The sequence below is a fragment of the Betta splendens genome, chromosome 13 (genome assembly GCF_900634795.4).
Source record: "Betta splendens chromosome 13, fBetSpl5.4, whole genome shotgun sequence".
NCBI lineage: Eukaryota > Metazoa > Chordata > Actinopteri > Anabantiformes > Osphronemidae > Betta > Betta splendens.
The window spans coordinates 17,491,490-17,513,527 of record NC_040893.2 but is presented as its reverse complement, the minus strand read 5'-3'; the positions used below and the strand labels follow the sequence as shown (position 1 = coordinate 17,513,527).

The 22,038-nt window shown below is 42.6% G+C and overlaps 2 protein-coding genes across 6 annotated transcripts; both read left to right on the top strand.

Annotated features, from left to right (window-relative positions):
- Window positions 1–256: 256 nt before the first annotated feature.
- On the top strand, window positions 257–9,454 carry trpc4b (transient receptor potential cation channel, subfamily C, member 4b). 3 transcript variants are annotated; one of them, XM_029172228.3, is made up of 12 exons: window positions 257–357; window positions 1,966–2,017; window positions 2,120–2,574; window positions 3,387–3,905; window positions 5,934–6,270; window positions 6,475–6,614; window positions 6,812–7,125; window positions 7,225–7,420; window positions 7,496–7,690; window positions 7,871–7,912; window positions 8,017–8,106; window positions 8,205–9,454. In XM_029172228.3, exons 1-12 carry the CDS (start codon window positions 304–306, stop codon window positions 8,733–8,735), a joined length of 2,925 nt encoding a protein of 974 aa, XP_029028061.1. In that variant the 5' UTR covers window positions 257–303; the 3' UTR covers window positions 8,736–9,454. The 3 variants fall into 3 exon arrangements, with proteins under 3 accessions (XP_029028061.1, XP_040929500.1, XP_029028063.1); XM_029172230.3 differs by having other exon boundaries at window positions 264–357; window positions 2,185–2,574; XM_041073566.2 differs by lacking the exon at window positions 3,387–3,905.
- Window positions 9,455–11,216: 1,762 nt separating this feature from the next.
- postnb (periostin, osteoblast specific factor b) lies at window positions 11,217–20,689 on the top strand. Of its 3 annotated transcripts, none has more exons than XM_029172024.3 (18): window positions 11,217–11,379; window positions 11,897–11,995; window positions 14,689–14,753; window positions 14,881–15,038; window positions 15,119–15,283; window positions 15,352–15,498; window positions 15,577–15,718; window positions 16,507–16,719; window positions 16,806–16,940; window positions 17,324–17,472; window positions 17,631–17,767; window positions 17,928–18,058; window positions 18,145–18,275; window positions 18,472–18,574; window positions 18,704–18,771; window positions 19,009–19,057; window positions 19,148–19,249; window positions 20,068–20,689. In XM_029172024.3, exons 1-18 carry the CDS (start codon window positions 11,261–11,263, stop codon window positions 20,091–20,093), a joined length of 2,139 nt encoding a protein of 712 aa, XP_029027857.1. In that variant the 5' UTR covers window positions 11,217–11,260; the 3' UTR covers window positions 20,094–20,689. The 3 variants fall into 3 exon arrangements, with proteins under 3 accessions (XP_029027857.1, XP_029027854.1, XP_029027852.1); XM_029172021.3 differs by having other exon boundaries at window positions 19,148–19,327; XM_029172019.3 differs by having other exon boundaries at window positions 19,148–19,405.
- The last annotated feature ends 1,349 nt before the right edge of the window (window positions 20,690–22,038 follow it).

Genomic DNA, 22,038 nt, shown 5'->3' with positions numbered 1-22,038 from the left:
CTCCAAAAAGGTGATTACTTTAGATAACACACTTGATTCAATTAACACAACTGAAGCATAATATTCTGGGTAATGTCAACTTTTCTGAGACAGAAATGCTCCAAAAACTGAACCCAAACCAGCTCATGATCCGGTTCTTCCCGTCCAGGATCATGGCCTCACTGTTTTAGTGCACCCCTCCAGCTTTGGTCTGACCCACTGTTGGCACCTGCTTAGCTCCTCCCACTTCCTCATCAGCAGCACCTGTGCCTCAGCTGCGGCCTTTATTTACTGGAGGAAGTCCACTCAGTTGTGAAGTTTTCTATGATGCTGACTTCATGCTGTTGCTCTACCTCCTACAACAGGCTGCCACCACGAGTGAGTGATTACTGTCCCTTTTGTTTGATTTTTGGATTTGATGCACTTAGTTCTGTTTGTGTTGAGATTTGTCAGGACAATTAGAATGTTTGGAATGTATGTTTTTTTTCGTTCTCCATTTCGAGAGCAATTCCTGTTCGGTTCAGGTTCACTTTCCTCTAAGTATTTGTCTTGTACCACCTTTGATCCATTTTGCCTCAGCGGACTGGACCGACCCTCTTCCTGGCGACTTTAGCCATTTGACGCCTTACTGTGCCACACACTGCACTGTTGCTCTCGTAGGAGCTAAACCTGCAGTAACTGCTGTTGTGTTCTGTCCTGTGGAGAAACTTGGGACACACTTCACTCGCTTTCATCAAATATTAATGTTCCATAAAATAAATGTACCAAACTTACCTGTGGCTTCTGCTTCTTTTTGGGCCGAGATTCTAACTTTTTAACTGTGCAGCCCAGTCCTCTGCTCTAATCCTGGTCGGACCAGTGTGTCTGTAGACCTTGACACCAAATCCTTTGAACCAGATCACCAGATCCCTCTGTCTGCACTGTCTGAACTCCGTGTCTTTGTTAGAGCCCTTGGCTGGTGCAGGTGTGCAATGTGTCTGGCCTCTAAATGCCGCCTAGATCCCAGGACAGTGGTCCCATGATGGTGGAACAAACTCTTCCACTACTTCCTACGCATTTTGAAGAGATTCTCCTTCATTCTGCTGATAAAACGGTGGACATCCGTAGTCACATTCTTCCTCACTGCTGTTCACTGTTTTCTTGTTTACAGATTCACATTCACAATGACTGAACTCACCCACTCACTGTAACTGGGTTTTACAGATGTCTTTCCTCCATCTGTGGTTCTGATCCCACCTCTAAAACCTGGGATGAGTTCTACCACCTGTTTATGCCGGTACTAACAAGGTTAACTTACTGCACAAGCAGGACCGCATGGTTTCAGTGTGATTTATGTAAAAGCATGCAGAGAAGACCTGTTTAGTCAAACATTACCAACATTAACAATCATTTAGATTCTTTTACATCGATGTCTTTGCCAACTTGTTTTTCTTTCTGAACTGAACAGAACTGTTGACAAAGTAAATGCAGATGAGGTCAGATACAGGATGTTATTCATGGACTGTATACAAATGAAAGAGCAGCGTCAGACACATCTAACGGGTTAGTCTTACTGTTATCAGTACGTAGGTGGATACAATAGATATCTAATTGAACTAAAAGTGAATTTTTTATAAATTGATCCTACTCTTTATATTTTGAAAAGACAAGTAGAAACGGCCACGCGATGCAAACGTCGCATGTCAGTTTAAAATAATATAAAGTGCATCCAACATTGTTTTATTAAACCGTTGCCTCGGCACAAGTTCTCTTTAGTGATGCGCTTTCTGCTGAAGAACCAACGCACCTTCTGCGAGACGTCAAAGTACCGTTCATCGTTCCCACCTGCTCGGACGCGCGTCTTCTGCGCGGAGATGAGTAGAGTAGGTCCTTGAAATGCTCCTACAAACGAGGGGGGGGGGGGGGGGTGCGTGGCACGCCGTTCACTTAGAGTCATTAGGCTCGTTGAGGATCCGAGCAAACAAGTTTCCTCTCTGACATCCGCAGTGCTTCTCCGCACAGACCAGGACTAAACCCTCAGTGGAGCAACGGGAGCACGGTAAAGTTTATTTCTATCATATTTACCGTGATATTTTTTTTTTATTTTATAACGTGAACATTTAAGCTGCAAAAAATGATCCATGTTATATTTCTGTATTAGCTTTATTGTATTACCAATACTTTATTGGTGCCACAAGCCGGACCGCGTCTCTCCTCCTGCCTCAGACCGCCGCAGCGATGTCACAGCTGTATTACAAGAAAGCCGACAACTCGTCCTACCGGGACCGCATCCCTCTGCGCATCGTGCGCGCCGAGTCGGAGCTGTCTCCCATGGAGAGGGCCTACCTGGGGGCTGTGGAGAAGGGGGACTACGCCAGCGTCAAACAGGCTCTGGAGGAGGCTGAGATCTACTTCAGGATCAACATTAACTGCGTGGACCCGCTGGGACGCACGGCCCTGCTCATCGCCATAGAAAACGAGAACCTGGAGATCATCGAGCTGCTGCTCAGCTACAACGTGTACGTGGGCGATGCCCTGCTGCACGCCATCCGCAAGGAGGTGGTGGGGGCCGTGGAGCTGCTGCTCAACCACAAGAAGCCACGTGGGGAGAAACAGGTAGGCGCCGCGTTCCTGTCAACCTGTGTGTGTCATTGATCGTCTTTGTGACTGTAAAACGGGGAACTACTCTGTCCACACACAGGCTGTGTGTCACAGTCATTGCTGTCCTGGAGGCGCGTGCTTCTGTGTGTGTACTTGTAGTTTCCAGGACTACATGTAGTTGTGACCGAACACTGGCTTCATCGTGATTCATTCCCCTTTCCTCCATTGCTATTTCTTTTGAATATTAAAAAGAACTTCATGTTCAAAAGTTGAGTTTTTATTAATCTTTATAAAAATCTCATAACCTAAATGTTTAGGTCAAGTTATAACTAAGTAATTCGATGGCACTAGTGTTTAAAGAGAAAACAATCACATGGTTCCTTCTGTGTCACTGTTATTTTAAAAATCCAATTATTCGTTCTGTATAAAAGTTGCACCAAAGACTCTTTGATGTTTTGCAATGGATCTTTTCTTTGCCAAAGCTTCCGCAAACGGCTTGTGTATGAGGGAGTTTGATAAAGGCCTCAGTGGCTCTTTGTAAAGTTGTGTCTCGACGCTGCTGGATCTCGCTGTAATGGACTTGGTGTGCGCTGTGAGGAGAGGGGACGCGCTGGCTTCCAAACAGGAAGATATTTTGAGGTCAGCTAAACCACAAGCCATTAGTTGTGTGGCGTTCGGCAAAATGGTCGGACATGAATCAGGCCCATCAACATTGTTGTCTCAGTTCCTGTAGGAGTTTAATAAGCTGTGTTCTTCTCGTGCTGCGATGACGCATTCTGCTTCACTGTAAGTCTGTTTCATTGTGTCTCTCTCGTGGTGCTGCAAAGGTCCCACCGATTCTGCTGGACAAACAGTTTTCAGACTTCACTCCGGACATCACCCCCATCATCCTCGCGGCCCACACTAACAACTACCAGATCATCAAGCTGCTGGTGCAGAGAGGCGTCTCCATACCTCAGCCGCACGCCGTGCGCTGCAACTGCGTGGAGTGCGTGTCCAGCGTGGACGTGGACGGCCTGCGACACTCGCGCTCGCGCCTCAACATCTACAAGGCGCTCGCCAGCCCCTCTCTCATCGCCCTGTCCAGCGAGGACCCGTTCCTCACGGCTTTTCAGCTCAGCTGGGAGCTGAGGGAGCTCAGCACGGTAGAGAACGAGTTCAAGTCTGAATACGAGGAGCTGTCGCATATGTGCAAACAATTTGCAAAGGATCTCTTGGACCAAACCAGGAGCTCTAAAGAGTTGGAGATAATCCTTAATTATCGGGACGACATCAATCCTCTGCTGGATGAGAATACTAATGATCTGGCCCGAGTGAAGCTCGCTATCAAATATTCCCAAAAGGAGGTAAGCCCTTTGTCTAGAGGTCCCACTGCAGTCAAGGTGAAAGATGTTTCGTTGTACATTTGGAGACGAGTTTGGGCAACAGCATGGACGGACACCAGTGCCACAGTGGGTTGTAATGGGCTGGTACGGGTGGAGACGTCCTCTGAGACAACATGTAATCACCGTTAGGCCAGCTCTCAGCGATGCATTACACCAACCCATGAAGTCCCACGACAGTCGGTAATTAGACATAATGATGGAACAAGCGGTGGCCATTTCCCTGAAATACAAACTCATAATATTTTAATTGGGGAGGAAACCTTTTACTGTATTTTGCGTTCTTCTTTGGGATTAACTGTTTGTATCCTAGATACGAAGGCAGCTTATTCCTGCTGGACAGAGGATTTCAGGTGTTTAGAGGCAGTTTAGTTCTACTTCATAACATGTTTACAATGGGTGGACTTTCTAAAACAGCTGAGTTATGCAGTTTATCCGTTGCCTCAAAATAAGCAAGAACTGTCTGATAAAGATAAAATCTGACTGGACGGATCTTCCCCCAGAACCAGTAGGCATTCACTTAACAGTAACAGCGCACAGATCTTGCTGTGTCCACTAATGAGAAGCAACCTCCTCCTTCAGCCACAAGGATGCGGTGTCCATGATTTCCAAAACACTGAAAGACACAAGACAATGAGAATTTTCAGTGTGGAGTTTGTATTCGTGCCACAGGCCAAAGATATGCAGCCGTGCTAATTATTGACTCTAAACAACCCATAGGTGTGAATGTTTGTGTCTGTATATTTTGCCATCGGTCCAGTCAGTCTACTGTCTATAGTCAGCAGTGTTTTGGTTTCTCACTGCGATTGTGATGTGACGGTTTGAAAAGCGAGGAGAAAAATCAGTGTGACTGTCAACGGCCCCACGTGTCATGGTCTCCATGGCAAAAGGCTTTGGAGCTGAACTTCACAGCCCTTCAGTCAATCAGTTGCTTTTGTTTTGTCACACACTAAAACACATCCAGATTATATTTCTTAAACATTTATTGAACACTTCTTTTTTTTGCATAGCCTCTTTACCAATCAAATCTACAGCTGTAATATACAGTAAGTACAGGCTGTAGGTGCTGCTTTTCATTAGCTCTGCAGGTGATTGCTTGTTGTGTCTTGCCAGTGAGTTACTGTATGTTGCATATGTACACAATGTGGAGCGCATTGTCCATTTGTCCATTAATGCATTAATGCATGCCAACACATCCTTAAGTTAAGCCGTTTTGGGAGATGAGACTAAATGGATTAATGGACGTCACAGACCACCAGCACTTAGTGTCCGTTCACACACTCAGTGGGGACAATTCCTTCTGTCCTCCTGCTGCTGTATCTTCTGCATTCACTCTGAAGTCACATCTTAACACTGGATATAGTCAGATAAGATAAAAATGCTGCACTTTTTTTGCTGATATTCAGTTTTTATTTACTTAATATGTTCTATTGTTGAATCAGAACCATTATGTTGAAATACAGTGATTAACTTAATCGACTCTATACAGCATGTCATCTCTGTCCCTCAGGACAGTATTAACACTTTCAAAAATGAGTGGTGACATGTCAGTTTGAAAACTATCCTAGGCCAAATTTGCTCATGCCAGCTGCCAACTATGCCTCCAGTCAGGTTTGGGAAAATTAGCATTTCACAAGGGCAGACAGATTTTTATATGCAGGACTCTGCACTGTTAGATGAGGTCATCGCTTACAGCGTAATGCTACAGTATATGGTAGCTCAATGTGGATCCATTTGCCTGTAATTTGGTTATCTTCCATCATCATGCGCAGATGTCCAGCTGATGGTTATATCAAATCTCACAAAGCAGAGAAATTGTGCACAGGAAACAGAGTTGACTTTGACTGGCCCTATGAAAGTAATCCAAGGCACAGTAGTGCAGACGTTTCTACAATTAGTATTTACTTGAATCTCTTAAAACAAGAGAAGAAATAAATCTGCTGATTTCCTGTTACCGTCCTTCATCTCTCTTTGTTATTCTCACTCCCTCAGTTTGTTGCTCAGCCCAACTGTCAGCAGCTCCTGGCCTCTCGCTGGTATGATGAGTTTCCAGGCTGGAGGCGGCGTCACTGGGCAGGAAAGCTCATCACCTGTGTCTTCATTGGCCTCCTCTTCCCCCTCTTGTCCATCCTGTACCTGATCACGCCAAAGAGCCGCTACGGCTTATTCATCCGCAAGCCCTTCGTCAAGTTCATCTGTCACACCGCTTCCTACCTGACCTTCCTGTTCCTGCTCTTCTTGGCCTCGCAGCACATCGCGTCAGCACCCCCGAACTGTCAGGGCCCGGCACCAACTGCTGTGGAGTGGGTGATTCTGCCCTGGGTGCTTGGTAACACAGACACACTCACTCACTCTTTGCACATCCCCATGTTATTCTTTAATCAAGTAAAGTATACTGTATTTTGTATTTCTAATTAATGTGACGCTATTTCAACACCGAGGACATTTCTGCGCAGCCAATGCGAGCATGCTCTTACCTTTGTTCTCCATGCTACTGGTTTGAGAACCTCTGTTATTTGTTCTTTTCCTCAAGGCTTTATATGGACAGAGATCAAACAGATGTGGGATAGTGGTTTCCAAGACTACATAGAGGACTGGTGGAATCTAATGGATTTTATAATGAACTCCTTATATCTTGCAACTATTTCTCTGAAGATTGTTGCATATGTGAAGGTACCACACAATTCCACAGTTCATCATATTCATAAATCATAAATATTCTGATCAGTCAGGCAAACATTGCAGCGCCTTTTTATTGCTTTATAGCTAGAATTGCTTCAGCCTGAATGAATCAAAACAAATCCCAAAGTCTTTGAAGCATCTATCAAATGATGGTCTGTGCGCTGATCAATCTCATTCTCGTTTCACAGTATCACGGGCCCAAAGAGAGAAGCAGCTGGGAAATGTGGCACCCGACTTTGGTGGCAGAGGCCCTGTTTGCCATTGCCAACATTTTCAGCTCCTTGCGCCTCATTTGTCTCTTCACTGCTAATTCCCATCTGGGCCCCTTGCAGATCTCACTGGGCCGCATGCTCCTAGACATCCTCAAGTTTCTGTTCATCTACTGTCTAGTGCTTCTAGCGTTTGCCAACGGCCTCAACCAGCTCTACTTTTATTATGAGACACAAGGTTCCTTGAATTGCAAGGGCATCCGCTGCCTTCAGCAAAACAATGCCTTCACAACGCAAGTTCTCAAATAAATTGTCCCTATCAAATCTGCATAGTTAATAATTATCTATTTTTCCCCAGTGCATAATATGATGTATGGTCATTTGCTTTTTAGGCTGTTTGAGACAGTACAGTCATTATTCTGGTCAATATTTGGCCTGATTTCCCTCCATGTGACCAATGTGGACCCAAAACACGAATTCACCGAATTTGTGGGCAGCACCATGTTTGGCACATACAACGTCATCTCCCTGGTGGTGCTTCTAAACATGCTCATTGCAATGATGAATAACTCCTACCAACACATTGCTGTGAGTGCTGTAGCTTACCGCAATTATATTTGTTCATTTCTACTGAATTTAATCACGGTTTGCTTTTCTTTGCAGGATCATGCAGATATTGAGTGGAAATTTGCAAGAACTAAACTGTGGATGAGTTATTTTGAAGAGGGGGGTACTTTGCCCTCTCCTTTTAATATACTACCGAGTCCAAAGTCAGTTTTTTATCTATTCAAATGGATAAAAACACATTTGTTCAAGAGACCAAGCAGAAACCGTTGCAAATGCTTTGAGATGTTGGGGGTATGTTTTGTTCTGATGGTTTCTCTGCATACATTGTGAATGTTTGCTTTATAGGCCCTTAGTGGGAAGTCCCAAAAGACATATATATTGATAACGTGCTGTAACACAGTATATCCCAAAATCGATTGAGAGAGAGCAAGTAAGACTTCATGTCTAATCTTTATTTGTTTCTTTACTTAGAGACGTGCAGCTGAAAACGTGAGATTAAGCCACGAGTATCAAGTAATAATTTGTTTTTTGTAATGAAAAATGCCCGTGTTGATTAAACTTTAAAATTTGATTTGTATAGTTTAACTTTAAGCTAAATGTTTTGCTTTACTTTATAGAATGTTTTGAAGAACCTCATGAAGCGCTACGTTGCTGCGATGATCAGAGATGCCAAGACCGCGGAGGGGTTAACCGAGGAGAATTTCAAAGTAAAATACCGTATTCAGCACTGAAATCAGACCAGATAATCCCTTTTTTTTCTTCTGTGAGTAATTTCTGCTGTGGTTTGGGGTTTAATAATTGACAGGAGCTCAAGCAGGATATCTCCAGCTTCCGCTATGAGGTGCTGGGGATGATGAGGGGTAAATCTCCGGGCTGGTCAAGCTCCACCTTGGCTTACCCTGGAAACTCGTTCAAATATTCCCCGAAGTTGCCCATTGAAGACCCTCAGCAGAAGCTGTATGTGTTTGATGCATTCTCCGCTACCCTGCAACGTGGAGCTGCCAACTCCTCCAGCTCTGCCTGCACCAGCAGACGAGCCAATAGCCTGGTTGTTCCGCCCAGTAGTGAAACGGCTCAGCGTGAGCTATCAAAGGACGTCCCAGTCGTCGGAGCCCTCCAGCGACAATCCAGACGCCTCTCTCATAAATGTGATGAAATACATTCATTGCCAGAGGAAGATAAATTAGGATCTGGCGAACAAAACAAAGACAAATGTCATACTGACAAAGTCATTGTGGACGTCTTAAAGAAAGTGGAGAGGGACGTTCAGGAGGCTGACCGCACAGAACACACACAGGAAGTGAAAAATGGGCCCAGGATAGAATATAAGAACTAATCTGCAAGTGAGGGATGTTAATCTTAATGAAGCCATTTTTAAATTTAATCATATTACACTTTACTTTTATTTAACTTTATATTTAGTATTCACTTGAACTACAAATGCACAGTAGAAAATGATAAAATAATGCTGCTGATGGTCATTTGACATTTTATAACAGTACATGCATTCATCACTACAGACGTATGCTCAGGGAACTGTGACCCAGGTCATTCATTCATGATCAGCCAGAGCAGGTGGTTCCAAAGAGCCTGACACCGTTGCCTATAACGAACTCTTCTACCTTGAATGTACTTAATATATGCAAAAAATACTGTCTTGAATTTTTGTCTGTAGAAAACGTAATTACACCAGACTTCATAATCAAGACGATTAAACAGTGATATAGAGTAACTTACAGTACAATAGTTAATAGAAAGATTAGGAACGGCTTCTCTTTTGCAGCAGTCTCGTCTCTTCCAATCTGCGTTTCAGCCACAGTGGCCTTTTCTTTACCCTTGATTCTATTCTCCATTTTCTCTTGTGTAGCAAAAGCGGCACCCAATCTTTTTCAGATGAAAGAAATGCTGCAAAATCTATTCCTCAAATCTTCTTTTGTCAGCTGTCTCAAAACCTTAAAGGAATGAAGGCCCTCTGGCAATGCACTACGGCTGTACGGTGCAATTTAAGCACTTGTGACATATATTGTTATTATTCAGCAAATAAAAAAAATTGAATGCCATGTGTTTTGAAGATCTTTATATAATTTACAAGTACTCAAGAACCTTCTATTTGTTATTCCCTTTTATATTTTATATTTTTCAGTTTCTCTTGTTTCACAATCCTCACTGACACTTGAAACACAGAGAAGAGGGAGCAAAGCAGGGAAACTAGTTTCCTCTTTCTCCTCATTCTCTTTCCTGCTGAATTACTGGAGAGAAGAAAGATTTCAGTAAGTAGTTGTTATCTTTTCTCTGTTTATACCTTAGTCCACTTAACACAGGGCACTTGATGCACAGTCTACATCAACACCCTCTGTCCTGGCTTGTGCTCCTGTAGTTTGATTACTAATATTGCATCTGCTCTGATACAACTTCACAGCTTGACAACAGCTCCCCCCCCACGCCCCCCCCCCCCCCCCCCGTACTAGTACTTTTTGTGTCAGGGTGTGTGAAAGGCGGTGATTCAGACAGAGACTGTGCTGATTCAAAGTGCCTGCCAGGCTGCATTTCATTACCACTATAGCAAGTTCATCTGTGCAATTATTTCTCCAAGCGAGCAACTCTTTAGTCTCCGGCATGAGAATCAGCTGCTGACTGGAATGCAGGGATTGTAAAGTTAATGTATTCCAGTCTTTGGGATTTTAGAACACATGAAAAGCCTGAGTAGAGACTTTATGCGTAAGCCATTTTCTAAAGCCCTTGATGTCAAGGTCTGCAGTCTGACTTCTACAAACCTCACCTTTGACTAATCAAATTCATAATGTCTTAATCAATATACAGTATCTTTCTCCCTCCACAACACACTGCCATTAGTTCTGAGCCCATGAACAGCAAACCTTTACAGTGGGTTGTGTGTTTTTCCCCTGATTCTCACCATCCATTCACGAAGCTGCGAGGGAAGACATTATTTTCCCTTGGAACATCTGGATGGCCAGAAGGCTGATCAACATGTGGTGGGATGAATAGTGTGAGGGATGGTGTGTGAGTCTGCTCTGAAAAAGTACACAACAACAGCTACATTTTTACAACCACGCAGCTACACACCTTTTAATGTTAGCAGCCAGTTGTTACTTTAATTAGTAAGGACGAGTCATTTAATGGCTTTACTTGTGCGCCTCAGTGCCTTCACTCCCTCCCACCACCAGGTGGCGCAAACTACTTTCTGAAAGCTTGAATATCAGCGCTCTGGCTTTTGTTCAGAGCAGAGATTATGTAATGTTTCTTTGTTTGCGGTCCAACTATTTGACGCTTTAACAGACATGATACAGTTGTGTCGGGCATCTCAGGTTTTCCATCTGCTCAGTATGTGTCTCTGGAGTGCAGATCAAACCCAGGTCTTTGAAAAGCATGCAGAGCTTTTATATTCCAGTGCACCAACAGAGCATTTTAATTGACTGTAAAGTTAGTTTTGTGGAATAAGGTACCAGGGTTGTAGTATATGTTAGGGGTGACCATGAAATACTATAGTTCCTGAACTGCATTCCTGAAAGCTACAGTTTTAAAACAGGAAGTAAGTTTATGGAACATGACTGCACCCTTTAAACCTGCATAAAAGTACAATGGCAATGAGGGGAAAGTGTTTTGTCTTTCCCACTTTTCGTAAAATCCAACATGCACAAAAATGTAAAATGAGGTAGAATTGCCAAACAGATAGAGCCTTTGGGGCATTTGAGCACAGAAATGTGGAGGTTCTGGGTGGCCCGAGCATGCATGACATATTGCCTTCCTCCTTGAGTGAAGGGTGAGAGTCGTGGTATATAAACTCCCACTCTCAGTCTGCTCCCATCACTCTGTCTGGGAGAGCTAGCTAGGAAGTCAAGGATGAAGCTCTGCCTTGTAGCTGCCGTTGCGCTCCTTGTGTTCCCTGCATTTAGCTCGGCTGAGAGTTCAGCTTATGACAAAATAGTTGCCCACAGTCGAATTAGAGCAAGAAAAGAAGGGTAAGCACGTCCTTATTTATTCGTCTTGTTATGTGTGACAGATTTAATCCTTGTGATGTCATGTTGTTATTTTATTCTGCATGCATTGAGTTTAACAAGCCTCAGCAGTTCTATTCACCTTCTGCAAACCTGTCTAGTTTTATATGACACGCGATAGGCTGCTATGCGTTGACACTTGTTTCACATCATGTTTGTTTGTTATTGTTGAATAACTACTGTTTATTAACACTTATATTTAACTTTTTTTAAGTAGTCAGATTATGACAGAGATCTGATAAAGCAGTTTCACATCCAGCATGCATTGATGCCATAATTCATATTTTTCTGCCTGCTCTCAAAAACAGCAGGGGTATTTTCCAACTCATTATTCACGCTTGGCAGACTGGTGTCGCTCTCAGCACGGCTGTTTGTCACTTAATAATTTACATATGAATAATTTCAGACTTTCCATTGACTCGCAGTCATACGCATCGCCTTTTGATTAATTCATCTGTGTTTCACCCCCATCTGTCATCAGACCCAATGTCTGCGCGCTCCAGCAGGTCAGTGGAACTAAGAAGAAGTACTTCAGCACATGTCGCAATTGGTATCAAAAGAAGATCTGCGGAAAGGATGCGTAAGTGTCGTCCTGTGGTTCCAACAGGACAAGTTGTTTCTCCTATTTATAGATGAACAAGACAAGTGCAGGATTTCTGCCATTTTTCTTTGATCTCTGCTTTCTCTCTTTTTCTGCTGGTTCTCTCCTGGGGATCTTCATGGAAACTTGAATGTTTCCATAGGGACAGACATCTGTTATCTTACTTTACATCAAACTTCAGCTTGAAATGAAAAACACATTCATGGGCTCAGCACTAAACCTCGGTACTGAAGACTCATTCAGTCCTTAAAATCTAAGAAAGCCTGATTGTATTTGGCTGCCACAGTGGTAAACCACTGATTACAGGATATGGTGTGGCTGAAACATGTATTAGGAAGCAAAATCATTCTGAACAGCCTCTATATGCCATTGTTCCATATCGCTCAGCACTTTTGGGTTCTTAGATTGAAGCCATGCCTGTTTTATAAACCGTCCCCCGTCTCTTGGACAAACACACAGTCTGCCCTGTGCGTCTGCATTATGCCTATGTCGCGCTAGCTCAACAGGCTCACATAAACAGCTTCTGTTATTCGGTGCATGCGCATTGCTCAATGTAACACGGAAAACCACCAAACAATGTGTGGCAGTCTAAATAAATATGGAATGAGTCACAAGAAAACAGAGCCAATGCTGTCAATTCACACCTGTTACAATATAATGATGAACTGACTTAAAGGTGTTGGAGATCACCAGCGTAAAAAATGAATTGAGGTGCCGACATAAAGGTTGAAGTTACACACTTAGCTTATATAATGCGCAATGCGATACGATTCAATTCGATTAGATATAATACAATACGACTGATCAAATCTCTAATGTAGTGTTTTAAAATAGATGTGTGTCGTCTTTATGCCATAATAATTATTTTCATTCGGATTTACTTTCTATTAAGCTGAATTAACTAAAGTTTCCCTGTGGCAGACTTCATCCATGTTTTACATCATTGTGGGGAATCATACAATTTAAATGCACACTGCCGTTACTCACTGATGTTTGAACACATGGTGATATTTGTGCTTCCAGGACACATCTGCTGCCAAAACAAAACAGTACAACAAACCTTCCAAACTGCTTAGTTTAAATTAGTCATGGGTTGGCTTGAAATGAAGCCATAAGCAGCAATTATTATGTTAGACAAAGTTATCATAATTCTTAATGGAACAGTTCTCTTTAAAAAGATGTTGGCAAGTAAAAAGTTTCCATCTCCAGAGCCAGACAGTCCGTCCATGTGGGAGAGCAATGGTGCAAGAGTTTTGCTGACTCTGCCCTAATGGGCCTCATGTGATCTCATCCCAGTCCCTCCTAATCCACTCAACCCTGATTCAAACTGCTGAAGAGGTGCCGTTAGTCATGACCCAGAAGCCCTGATCTGTCTGAGACATGAGCAGTGGGTGAAGGATATGAACGCTAAACCACAGCAAAGCCTTTTCACAGTTTTCTCTCTTGATGTGTTTACTGATAATGGATGCCAGATATCCACATGGGACTCTTCCTTTTTGTACTACATTTGTTTCATGCTCATCAGCAGCAGCTCTGACTATAATGAAAACACTTTTTTTAAGTCCACATTGAACTGCAAATGGCAGCCACATGGAGAATTTCTGGTGAGCACATTTCACATGGAAACTACTTTAATAAATAAACACTGTCCATCTTTCTTTTAGCCGATTGTATGTTATACAGAACCAGCGCTTCCATTCGCTGCTCTATACACAATCCAAAGCAATGCTATTTGCTACATTGTGGCATTTGTGATTAATTTGCTGAACTTGATAATGTTATTTTTATTCGTAAAGTTGAGCTGAAGTGTTGGCAGACAAGTCACTCCCTGTTGTTTCTATTGTGCTCTCTCCTGCCAACTCTGAATGCATGAGTTGTTCTTTATGTCTTGTGGGTCTTTTTTATTGTTGTATACTTGCTTGTTATTTGAGGCCAAAACTTACATCTCCAGATTTCTTTTTTCTAGGTGCTGGAAACAATACTTTAGTTCCAACATGCCCAAACATGCTGATGCAAGTGGTATAAAAATGTTTATATCTACAAGCTGCACCTTGACTCTTACTATCCTCCCAGGCAATGCTGACAAATGGCACACACACAAAAGCATTTTTCATGTGAATGTAATTTATCTAAATAGGAATTGCAGTGGTTGTTCTCTAGATTATAAAATTCTGTTCACTGAATAAATATTACTATAGAATAATATTATTTTTCAAAATAGCTCAACTTTTTCCATACAGACCGAGCAGCCATATTACAGTACTCACATTAACCTAAATAATCTAAAACTATGCTAACTATACTAATTATGATGCTGTTTGTGCTGATTGACCAAACCAAGTCCAAAGTAACTATTAACTTCAAAGAGTAGTTCATGGTAATATAGTTTTACTACTGGCAGAGGGGTATAGCCATTTAAGCACCATTTCCATTAAAGTTTGGCCTAAGATGTTGGATCACAAGTACAGTTTAGGCATATAATCAGTAACATATGGAACTAAAAACCAAAGTCCAATCCCAAATGACAATCCAGCTCAAAACATGGTAGCCATAAAAATACTTCTTCTGACTTATTCTGCTTACGCATCGGTACTAAAAGAAAATCACTTTAAAGAATGTCCTACTACTTTTAGATGATACTCACGTTTGTGATCTATGTGTTTTGCCTGTAGGACAGTGATTCATGAGTGCTGCCCAGGGTACACGAAGCTGGGAGAAATGCGTGGTTGCCCTGCAGGTACCTGGTGTTAAGACCTACAGTTGTGCAGAAGATGCCTCAGCATATTGAGGACATGTGTGTTTTCAGGCAACACATTTTCAGGTTCAAGTAAGGCTCATAAAGCATTTGTAAATGTACTTTACAGTGGCTCCAATTGACCATGTGTACAACACCTTGGGTATGGTGAAAGCCACCGCCACACAAAGATACGCCGATATCTCTAAGCTGAGGCCCGAAATCGAGGGGTCTGGGTCTTACACCTTCTTTGCCCCCAGCAATGAGGCCTGGCAGAGTCTGGATGAGGTGCGTCAGGATAACAAAAAAAGCCAAAAGCTACTTTACTGTCTATGGGGTTATAACACATAATTTATTTCACCTAACAGGAAACAAGGAACGCATTGGTCAGCAATGTCAACATAGAGCTCTACAACGCCCTGCATTATCACATGGTCAACCAACGCCTCATGACCAGAGATTTAAAAAATAATAAGAAGTTCACCTCCATGTACAATGAGCTGGAGCTTCACATTAATCACTACCCCAATGGGGTGAGTATGATAGCTGCAGTTATACCTTAAACTATAGTGCTCCAAAACTAACTAACTGTTGTGTGCAGGTGGTGACTGTCAATTGTGCCAGAGTTATCTATGGAAACCAGATTGCAACTAATGGAGTTGTGCATGTCATCGACCGTGTCATCAGCTCCGTCGGAAACACCATCCAGAATGTATTGGAGGTTGATGAAGACCTGTCGACTTTTATGGTGAGTACTGGTACTATTTCTGCAAATATCCCATATTGCATAACTCAACACAATCTTGCTACTGCAATCATTTTCTAGGACATGGCTGAAAGCACTGGACTGATGGATATGCTGGGTGAGCCTGGACATTACACTCTCTTTGCTCCCACCAATGAGGCCTTTGACAGCCTGGGCGGCGATGTGTTGGAGAGGCTTCAGAGCGACAAGAAGGTCCTCAAAGGTAAACTACAATTTTTCCTAGAGGTCTGTCACTGATTTCATGCCCAAAGATGATTCAAAATCATTTAAGGCACAAAAGTGCAGCACTGGGGTTTATGTTAACTGAAGCCAACAACAGAACAATATTTATGTTCCCTGATAATAGTGCAGGAAAAATAAATGCGGTGGTTCCCTAAAAAACATGCTTGTTAGACTTGGTCATCTACAGTGAACAGTGATTTCTCTTTTCCTATTTAATATCTTCCAATTTAAAACAGATAAAACCACCGTGGAACTTACACACACTTGGCAGTTCGTACATAAAAACACTGTGAAAAACAGGTGTCTGGTTTCAAGTAATGCATGAAATTGTGGGTGGAAAAAAACAGTTCAACACATTATTTAGCACTTCTGTAATGTTTTTGTTATAGTCTGCAGTGCCTGTAGGGAGTTAATATAGTGTAGCTACTGTGTAGTCACCATTGAAAACCACCACAATAAGATTTTTGTGCAAAGGAAACCACTACTTTGGTTGCAAAGCTGGTCACGTTGGCTAGCCAGCACTTTTTACACAGCCACAGCTTCCCTGGAATGTGAAAGAACATGGTTTTACTCAACTTTCAACAGAACTGTGATTAGATCACAAGCTCGATCACTGATGGACCCGAGGGATCCAAAGGGACCTCAGGTTGTCAGGGAATCCTATCCTGATGGGGAAATCAACCCATGCCATCAACTGGCTCTCCACCTAAACTGAACATTTGTTCGCTCTGGCTTTCATTAATCCAATCTTTGTCTTTTTTTTCCCAGATCTTTTGAAATTCCACCTCCTGGAATCAGTCCAGTGCTCTGAGGCAATCCTAGCCGGCAGCTCTTACGTGACCATGGAGGGTAACAACATTGAGATCGGCTGTGATGGTGACAGTCTGACTGTCAACGGCATCAAGATGGTGCTCAAGAAGGACATCGTTACCACCAATGGCGTCATCCATCTTATTGACAGGGTGCTCATGCCAGACTCAGGTTAGTTTAACCTCTCACAGGTGGTGTTCCTGCCTGTTGCTTCTTCTTCTTCCAGTAATGTGCCAGAATTCCTTCTACCTTTTAAGCCAAGTTGGTGATGGAACTAATGGGAAGTGAGCAGTCAACCTTCACTGACATGGTGTCTGAGCTGGGCCTCTCCGGATCCATGAGATCAGATGCTGAGTACACTCTGCTGGCTCCCCTCAACAGCGCCTTCACTGGTGAGTCATTTACTGCTCAATTTATCATGCACATCCCTCGATTTTAGCAGATGGTTGAATCTGAGTCCTGGCTCCTCTGTATCTGTCACACTAAATAAAGGGTAATTTCTTTTATTTTCCTTTTAATACTGACTGACTAAAGTCAAAAGAGGTGCACATGCAGGAAAATTATAAATTTATAGGACACTTCAGAAGCTTATCGGCTTCTCGGGGGAACATTCCTGGATTTCGCTCAACGGGAGTAGAGCTATTTTGTTTCTGTAACACGTACGTGCAGTTCGTTGTAAATGGTTGTAAAGAATGCGTCAGACAGAAACAGCAGCAGTAACAGGAATTAGTAAGACTTGAGTGTACGCCGCTGCCAACCCTTGTTGTCTTCCCAGATGAGGTAATGTCCATGGATCAGGAGATGCAGAGGATTATGATGGAGAACCACATCCTGAAGACTAAGGTCACCCTGGGACAGCTGTACAACGGCCAGCTGCTGACGACCATCGGGGGAAAAGTGCTGAGGGTCTTCATCTACCGCGCAGTACGTCCTCTTCTTTTACACACTGTGCTCAAAAGGTCTGGCTGGGTGCCTCTAACTACATACTACACGGATTACGGTTGTCATTTAGCTGTCAATCCTCATCTGCTTGAGATACAACCTTGATCCCCTCGCTTTCAACTTGTGAATTCCTTCTGCAGGCTGTGTGCATTGAGAATTCCTGTCTGATACGGGGCAGCAAAGAAGCAAGCAACGGGGCCCTCCATCTCACCAAGACTTTCCTGAAGCCGGCGGAAAAAAATATGTTTGAGATTCTGAAAGCAAATGGAGGTTTCAAGTGAGTCTTATTGGGAATGGACTGTGGTATTAAAATACAGCATGTTCTTTCTGTATTTTCATTAAACCCACATGGTTCATGTATAAACGAGAAAACGCTGCTGTTGCAAAACGTCAGCTCTCGTGGGTTTTAACAGTGGAGTTTCTGTTTTGTGCTGCAGGATCTTTTTGTCTTTGATGGAAGCTGCCGGCTTGACCGACCTGCTGAAACAGGCGGGAGACTACACTCTGTTCGCCCCAAGCGATATGGCTTTTGCTGGTTTGAGCACCCGCGATTTGGAGACATTTAAGAGTACGTCGCTCACACACAGCTTCATGGAAATAGTTGAAAGTCACAAATGAGAATAACTATTTACACTTTGGCTGCTTTGGTTTCAGAGGATGTACAAGCTCTCAAAACCATCCTCCTTTATCACTTCACTTATGGTATTTTCATTGGCGATGGTTTGGAGCCCAGGGTGACAACACTTTTCAGGTCTATCCAAGGCAGCAACCTCAAAGTGACTGCAGTAAGTGTTTAGTGCAGCACAACAGCCACAGCATCTACTTTAATTTTACCTTTTTATTTTGGCATCAGTCAGTTTTATCTGATAGGATGTCATACATCTGATAAACCCAGTGGCCACAGAAAGCTAATTACATTAATAACAGTAATCATTCCTCATTTTTGTGTTTGTGGTTTTCTTACTTAACTTTCTCCCTCAGGCAAACAAGACAATGCAAGTGAATTCTGTCCTGGTCCCTGAAGCTGATAAGATGGCCACCAATGGAGTCGTTCATTTTGTCAACCACCTCCTGTATCCTGAAGGTACGTTTTGGGCCCAGTGAGCTTTGCCAACATTCCCTTCTGTCTGTGAAGATGTCAGGATGCACTTTGAGCTGTTTTATGACTGTTGTTAAAGCCCATTTGTGGTTGACACCCTGTGCTCTCCTGCAGATATACCCACTGGAAACCAGGAACTGCTCACGCTCCTGAAGAGGATTATCAGTTACATGCAAATCAAGGTGTTGTATCAAAGCTTTTTTTTAAGGAACGTCCTATAAAAGCCTGAGGAATTCCACTTAGTGCCAAAATACAATTCATGCACCAATGTAAAGACAAAACACTGCTTGAAAACCACCTTTGTGGTGCATCGAGCTTGTGGTTTGAACGGTGACAGGTCTTCTGACTGAGTTGTTGTTTTTTTCAATGCGTTGTTCTATGCATGCATTCTAAAAATGAATTCCTTGTTGTTTTCACAGTATATTACTGGATTCAGATATGAGGACATTCCCCTTACATCATTTATAAGTAAGCAAACATATGTTTATTTGTAATTATTTTGATAAAATATTATTAACAACTTCCTACTATCTTACTGTATGACTTCTGTCCTTATAGAGAGAGTCACACATGTTATTGAAACTCCACCCACCATCAAGAAGGTCACCAGAGTCATTGAAGGTCAACCCACCATCAAGAAGGTCACCAGAGTCATTGAAGGTGAACCTTCCATCAATACGGTCACCAGAGTCATTGAAGGTCAACCCACCATCAAGAAGGTCACCAGAGTCATTGAAGGTGAACCCGCCCTGTCCCAGTTGACAAGGGTCATTGAGCATGAACCTGTACTCACCAAAGTAACCAGGGTTGTCTCAGGTAAATGTTTTATTTAATTAGCATGTCAGAGACCAAAGAGTCCAAAAGCACAATTGCTATCACCCCTATTTTACATCAGACATGAGCATGAAGGATACTGTCTTATACAAAAGCAGCTAAATGGCATAAAGGTAACACATGTTTGCTGTAAATGGTCAGAAATGCTGGACAAAAATGTTTGGCACCCATGTAATGTTCACTCCTGTCATAAGACATTTAGAGTTGAGGCAATGTCATATGGCACTGGAAGAAGTCTCCCCTCCACACATGCAGCGCAGCTCCTCCTGGAAATACTCATGCCCGGGTGATACCACTCCTATCTGATGAATATTAGTACGTGTGAGTAACAGCTGGCCGTGCGCTTGCTTCAAAACGAAGACTTGAAAAAGGACAGAACACCTAATCTGGCTCGTAAACTGGCAACAGGTTTTCCTGCCAACATCCATAAAACGTCCCAAGTAAAGACAATAAAACTTGTTTATTCAACGTGCGCTGAAAACAAAGAGAGACATATTTAACAAGGTGCGAGGTCGACACAGGGATCGGCCTCCTACACGGACAGCGTGATGTGATAAAGCAAAGTCTGTAACACTATAAATGCTCTACAGTATTTACAGTAGAAAACTGTAAAGTATTTATGGCATCTGTCTTTTTCTTACCAGGCGACCGGAGAAGAGGAAGAAACTGAGCATCAACGGATGAGAACGTCTATGGTTTGATTGTAAAGCAGAGACTAAACCCAGTGGAGGAAACTGGTGTTTTAATCCAGGGGACACAGACATAATGTACCTGATATCAATGACAGAAATAAAACAATCCTCATAAACATTTTAATGGTGCTTTGAATGCATAGCTAATATGAGCGTGCAGTGTTTGAGAATGTTGTGGTTCAGAATATATATATATGCAGTGTACAAATGAACATTTTGGCATGACTTTAAAGAGACAGACGACTTCAGGGTAGCAGTAAAATCTTTCAACTCTAAGCCATTAGAGCAGCAGTGAAAGCAGTTCAATTGTAAATGTCTCAACGCCATTAGAAGTGAATGCTGAAGTAAGTTCATCTTTGGGAGTTCAACATGATAAAGGTTTAAAAGATCTGGAAACTTTAACTGTTAACGCTTTACTTTCTTTGGATAGAGGTTGTTTAAGGCTTCGTGTAAATGTGTCTTTGCTTGCAATATTTCAGACATTGTATCTAGCTTCAGGTTTCCTCTTTTCTATTTCCCACATATCTTTCAATAAAGGGCTTTTTTATATAAATGTGCCAGTTTGAAAAAGAAATCTGACGAAATTGTGGTTTGGAGTCATTTCTAAGGTCTGTGTTAGTTTTTAAAGTTGATAGCAGTTCAGAAAAAGGCGACACAAACAAACAAACAAACATGCTGCATATTTTGTATAAGGTCTTAAATATTTGTAAATCACCACCCTATTGTCTCTGTGCTTAAAAGAAGTGGAAACTTTGAATGAAACCGTTTAACAGTAAAAAAGTGAAAGTAGATCAATAACTCATTAAACTTTAACATGGTTATTTTTTGCTTACAGCTGGACTATAAAATAAGCAATTACAGGTCTTGTGTATGTTCTTCGTAGTAAATCTATTAACAATATAGCCAGCGGAAATATTTGCCCTGAGGTTGCAGAGGCATTAATTGACCCCTGTTGTGCAGACATTTGGCTAAAACCCAGTTTCTCTGCTCATACGCAAAACAGTTCAGTGCAATTTATGGGTCTTTGACTCTTTGATCTGTGAAACTCTGAGTCACTGCCAAGACGCAAACAAAAACACGGCTAATATGAAAAACATAAGTTTTGCTCATATGCAATTTTAAAGAAAGCAGCTGGCTTTATTACTAACTGTTGCTGTGAGAATATTCTCATCAAGAACAACATACATCCTTGACAACATACCATGAGGTCACTTTATAGGAAACATCTGACAGACATCCTTGAATAGTGAATGCATGACATCACACCACATGTTATAGCAGCTGTCAGATCACTGAAATCTGCACGACCATACAAAGAAATACGATCTGTTTTACTAATGCATCATGGCTACTTGTACTCGAAGTACTGATTGGATACTTCTGTTATTTGTGCTTCTTATTGTTGTCTGGGTCACGGTGCGAGCCACCAACCTAAATATAGTATCGCTGTAACATTCTGGGCCACATGGACACTCTACAGCTGCCGGGTCAAGGGTCAGGTCAGGTCAAGTCAAAGTCACGAAGCTCGACATGTTTTACCATCTGTGCATCACTGCGTCCTCCGTCTCTCAGCCCAGAAACCACTGATGAGAACAGAAGATGTCACGAGAAGTATTAGCGAGACCTCAGTGTTTTTCCTTACAAAGCTCTTGGAATGCGGAGGAGTGTTATTGTGATCTGTTGAACGCGGTATTGATTAGCGCGGCGTGCGACAGCAGAGCAGGGCGCTCGGAATTCGTGCGCTGTAGCTTTGCATATTTGCGGCTTCAGGTGGGGTGTGAAGATGAATGGCACAACGCTTGGTGCCGGAGGTGAGCAGGGGATCACATCATAAACTATTCATCCTCCTCTTTTATTTTCTGTTAACGCACAGCATCACGTCCTGCAGGCGTTACGCAACCGAGCCGACTGCTACAGAAACAC

Excerpts from the sequence above, each read along its gene's own strand:
- trpc4b (XM_029172228.3), top strand. The coding sequence starts at position 304 with ATGATGCTGACTTCATGCTGTTGCTCTACCTCCTACAACAGGCTGCCA. Across the intron at positions 2,575-3,386 it reads AGCCACGTGGGGAGAAACAG|GTCCCACCGATTCTGCTGGA; the intron begins GTAGGCGCCGCG and ends GGTGCTGCAAAG. Across the intron at positions 6,271-6,474 it reads GATTCTGCCCTGGGTGCTTG|GCTTTATATGGACAGAGATC; the intron begins GTAACACAGACA and ends CTTTTCCTCAAG.
- postnb (XM_029172019.3), top strand. The coding sequence starts at position 11,261 with ATGAAGCTCTGCCTTGTAGCTGCCGTTGCGCTCCTTGTGTTCCCTGCA. Across the intron at positions 15,284-15,351 it reads TTAATCACTACCCCAATGGG|GTGGTGACTGTCAATTGTGC; the intron begins GTGAGTATGATA and ends TGTTGTGTGCAG. Across the intron at positions 19,058-19,147 it reads TCCCCTTACATCATTTATAA|AGAGAGTCACACATGTTATT; the intron begins GTAAGCAAACAT and ends CTGTCCTTATAG.